Source organism: Mandrillus leucophaeus, unplaced genomic scaffold, assembly GCF_000951045.1.
Source record: "Mandrillus leucophaeus isolate KB7577 unplaced genomic scaffold, Mleu.le_1.0 Scaffold118, whole genome shotgun sequence".
NCBI lineage: Eukaryota > Metazoa > Chordata > Mammalia > Primates > Cercopithecidae > Mandrillus > Mandrillus leucophaeus.
Window position 1 is genome coordinate 4,186,900 of NW_012100098.1, and position 4,570 is coordinate 4,191,469.

The window sequence follows — 4,570 nt, forward strand, 5'->3', positions numbered from 1 at the left end:
CTGTAATTCCAGCACTTTGGGAGGCTGAGGTGGGCAGATCACTTGGGGTCAGGCTTCGACATCTGCCCAGACAAAATGGTGAAACCCTGTCTCTACTAAAAAAATACAAATATTAGCCAGGCGTGGTGGCACACACCTATAGTGCTGACCTACGTAGGAGGCTGAGGCATGAGAATTGCTTGAACCCAGGAGGCGGAGGCTGCCGCGAGCCGAGATCGCACCACTGCAATCCAGCCTGGGCGACAGAGCAAAACTCCATCTCAACAAAACAAAAAAAAACCGAAACTGGTGTTTTCCAGGACACTCACAGTTATCTATGTAGGTTGAAAGCAGCACAAAGAAGCTAAACAAATACTCAAAACTACAGGTATGATGAGCTTCAGGAGAATCTGTGCAGTATTAGGTAACCCTTGGAAAAAATTCTCAAGGGTCATTGAGGCCAAGCCTGGTTTTTGTTCAAGACCTGACAGGACTCCTAAAAAGTGATGTAAGAGTCATCAAGAAAGCATTTCAGAACTCCAGCACTGACTTAATAAAGAAAAGAACACCCCAAACAGATCTCACAGAGATACCTGATTAAAATCCATACTTCAAGCATTTCCTAAAGGGGTTACCTTTATGGTGCACAGCTGTGGGAAGAATTTTGAGACCAGCTGGTATCCTTTGGGAAAAGCATCTGATTTTAAGTAAATAAGGAGAAAGGAACGAGAACTAATATGTTAGGCATTGTATTATGTACTTGTATTTATTAGAGCTATCTTCCTATTTTAGAGATGAGCAAATTAAGGCACATAAATGTTAAGCAGTATCAGTCACAATGCCAGTAGACAGTGGAACAGGGTAGGAATCCAGTTCTGACTGACCCCATAGCCTGAGTGCCTTCTACCTCCCAAAGTGGAACATTGGACCCCTCTGCAAGGCACCTAATAGTTTTTTTTTTTTTTGAGATCGGGTCTCATCATGTTGCCCAGGCTGGTCTTGAACTCCTGGGCTCAAGTTATCCTCCCACCTCAGCCTCCCAAAGTGCTGGGATTACAGGCATGAGCCACTGTGCTTGGCCAGCACCTAATAGCTTTATGTCAAAGTTCATTAATATCAGGACTACAACCCAGTTTTCTGACCAAAAATCTGAACTGTTTTAACTGATTTATGATATGAATATGGTTGAAAACCACTCAATTAGATTGCTTTCTCTTGCTTTCCTTGATTTGCTCTCTTTTTCACCCCTGACTAGTAACTGCACCACAGCAAAGTCATTCTGTTTCCTGCCTTAAATCACATGGAGAGGACTGTGTGGTACTCTGTGAGACACAGCTATGTTTCAATGTCAAATTATATATATACATATACATGTATATATATATATTTTTTTGAGATGGAGTCTCACTGTCACCCAGGCTGGAGTGCAGTGGCCCGATCTCAGCTCACTGCAACTTGGTTATATTGTTTTGGAGACAGCTGCACATTACCCAAACGCTAACATTATTTTTTTAAAAGATGAAGATAAAGAAAAACCTTACAGTATTCAAACCTGTGTATCCTATGCTGGCAGACTCAGGAAAATAAAAACAGGGAGACCTAACCTGATGTTGTTATTCAAAGACGCAATAGCTTTAGATAGCTTTTCTCCAACAGGTTACATGCCTCCTAGGTTCAAGTTATTCTCCTGCCTCGCCCTCCTGAGTAACTGGGATTACAGGCACGTGCCACCACACCTAATTTTTTCTAGTTTTTAGTAGAGATGGGGCTTCACCATGTTGGCCAGGCTGGTCTTGAACCCCTGACCTCAAGTGATCCACCTGCTTTGGCCTCCCAAAGTGCTGGGATTATAGGTGTGAGCCACTGCACCTGGCCAAAGATGTTTTTTAACCAGGTAAACTGAAGATATGTATGTAAACCTTTTCTTTCAATATTTTTGCAGAGCCTAAATTTTAAAAAATAATATAAACATCATGTTTTAAAATGTAATTCATTTTACCTTTTTCTTGCCTGTTACTGTCCATTCTTTGAGTACTTCACTGGCACTACCTGTAAGAGAAACCAGTTACAGATTTTGTCTCCTACCACACACACAGTAGTCAAGCAGGAGTCAGTGTCCTCCCATTTTGTAATTGCTGGAGAATTTACAAAGCTCCTAACAGGAAAAATTAAGGATCGGGTCTAGAGTAATATAATGAGATAATCATGCCATGCTTCCCTTTTGGAATACCTGCCTACTTAGACCCTCCTCTCCAAGTAATTTCCTCAGTAAGTTCTTCTAAGAAGAGACTAATGTAGCTGCGCCATTTTGAAGATTTTCTTATCTATACATCTTAGACCAAATACAAAGGCGATGGCACACTGGTTTTAGCCAAGTGTGCCATCCTTTCCCCTCCAGTTACACACCACCTTGGCTATATAGTTTTGGAGACAGCTGCACATTACCCAAACACTAACATTATTTTTTAAGAAGATGAAAATAAAGAAAAACCTTATAGTATTCAAACCTGTGTATCCTATGCTGGCAGACTCAGGAAAATAAAAACAGGGAGACCTAACCTGATATTGTTATTCAAAGACACATAGCTTTAGATAGTTTTTCTCCAACAGGTTACATGGAAGGAAGTTTATAAAACACTTCTCAATGCTATAAATCTGAAGGGTTGACTAAGCCTGCCATTCTTCTACATATTAGATAAGGAAATTGAAACCCACACATTTGAGTCACTTGCCACAGCCAAACTAATAATATTAGAATCCGCAAGACAATACTGAGTCCTTGAATTTGCCATCTGTTGGTGAGCCACTGAATCACTACTTTGTTTTTAAGAGTCTCTTAAATTCTTATTTAACCCAACTCCAATCAAGTCCCTTATACCACCGGCCACATGATTTCCTCTTAAATGCCATTAGAGAACATTTAGCGCAAAACGATGGAATTTTCTCAGCTTGTCTCTTACTATAGACACCACATAGCTTATTTCAGCTTCTAGGGCTGAAAGAGGTATTGTCAAATGTCACGGTATGTTATGTTTTCATGGGGTCTGCTATATCATCCATGAATTACTGGATTGCTGAGTGTTATAAAAGTCTGAAGCAAATTCTATTTGAACAAATATAAATTTATTTTTAAAACTAAGTCAGGATTACCTTCCATGAATGCTTGTACTGTTTTGTCCACACAGTTATCAAAGTGCTGCAAAACCAGGATGATTTCATTGTTGCTCTTATTGGGAACTATTGCACGTACCGCATTTATCTGGAAAAGATGGTGGGGTCGTTTAATTCTAACATTAGTAGGTCACTAGGCAGCTGAGGCCTATACAGAGAATAACAAAAAGAGTGATATTTCATTTTTAACAATATGTATCACTCTTTAGCATCAGCGACAGTACATACAACCATCTCAACTGGGAATTATTAATAGATGACTGATACCAGCATGTGAAAAATTAATTTCAAAACTTAGAAATGCAGAACATTGCTAGAAATAGAAGTTATATGCTAGATTTCATATAAAGAAAAGGTGGTTTAATTTCGGTATCAGGTATTAATGTAGCATCAACATTTCCTCATTTTTAGCATACTGTAGAGAAAGGTGGAAAGTTAAATGAACTAGCAACAAAAACAACTTATATTTTTGTGTAAGATTTTTTGAAATATATTTTACCTTGTATCGTTTAATTGTAAAATAAAGATAATTTATACAAACAATTTAAATTATAAACTATTTCAGGCATATAAAACATAATTAACACGCACTCCATGACACTGAGTTTACTAAAACAAAATAAATATAATTGAAGCCCCCATGAACACCTAATAAGTCCTATTTCCCTTCTTCGTCTCACTAGAGATTTCTACCGTGAACTTGGTATTATTTCCATACGTGCTTTTGCATTTTTATGATATGTGCATATATCCATAGGTAATATACACTATTATTTTGCATTACATAAATACATAAATATTATATCATATATATGTATTTATCTTCAATTTATATTTTGCACATAGCATTTTTTTTTAGATTTTTTCCATGTTGATAAATGCATCTCTTATTTATTTATTTTGAGACAGTCTCACTCTGTCACCCAGGCTGGAGTGCAGTGGCATGATCTCAGCTATCTGCAACCTCCACCTCCCAGGTTCAAGCGATTCTTGCGCCCCAGCCTCCTGAGTAGCCAGGATTACAGGCATGCACCATCATGCCCAGTTAATTTTTGTATTTTTAGTAGAGATGGGGTTTTGCTGTTGGCCAGGCTGGTCTCAAACTCTTGGCCTCAAGTGATCTACCTGCCTCCGCCTCCCAAAGTGCTGGGATTACAGGCCTTGAGCCACCATACCTGGCCTGTATTTCATATTTTTTGAGACTAAAAATATATGGCCGGGCACGGTGGCTAATGTCTGTAATCCCAGCACTTTGGGGAGGCTGAGGCGAGCAGATCACAAGATCAGGAGTTCAAGACCAGCCTGACCAACACAGAAAAACCCTGTCTCTACAAAAATTAGCTGGGCATAGCAGCGCACGCCTGTAATCCCAGATACTCAGGAGGTTGAGGCAGGAGAATCGCTTGAACCTGGGAGGTGG

The 4,570-nt window shown here is 39.3% G+C and overlaps 1 protein-coding gene across 1 annotated transcript in view; it reads right to left on the reverse strand.

Moving 5' to 3' along the window:
- SPATS2 (spermatogenesis associated, serine-rich 2) overlaps nt 1–4,570 on the reverse strand; it is an 87,090-nt gene that overhangs the window by 35,837 nt on the left and 46,683 nt on the right. The window contains exons 3-4 of the mRNA XM_011965177.1: nt 3,130–3,238; nt 1,979–2,028 (exon numbers count right to left, since the gene is read on the reverse strand). Of these exons, the coding sequence (XP_011820567.1) occupies nt 1,979–2,028; nt 3,130–3,238 (159 nt within the window). The remainder of the gene's footprint in view (nt 1–1,978; nt 2,029–3,129; nt 3,239–4,570) is intronic.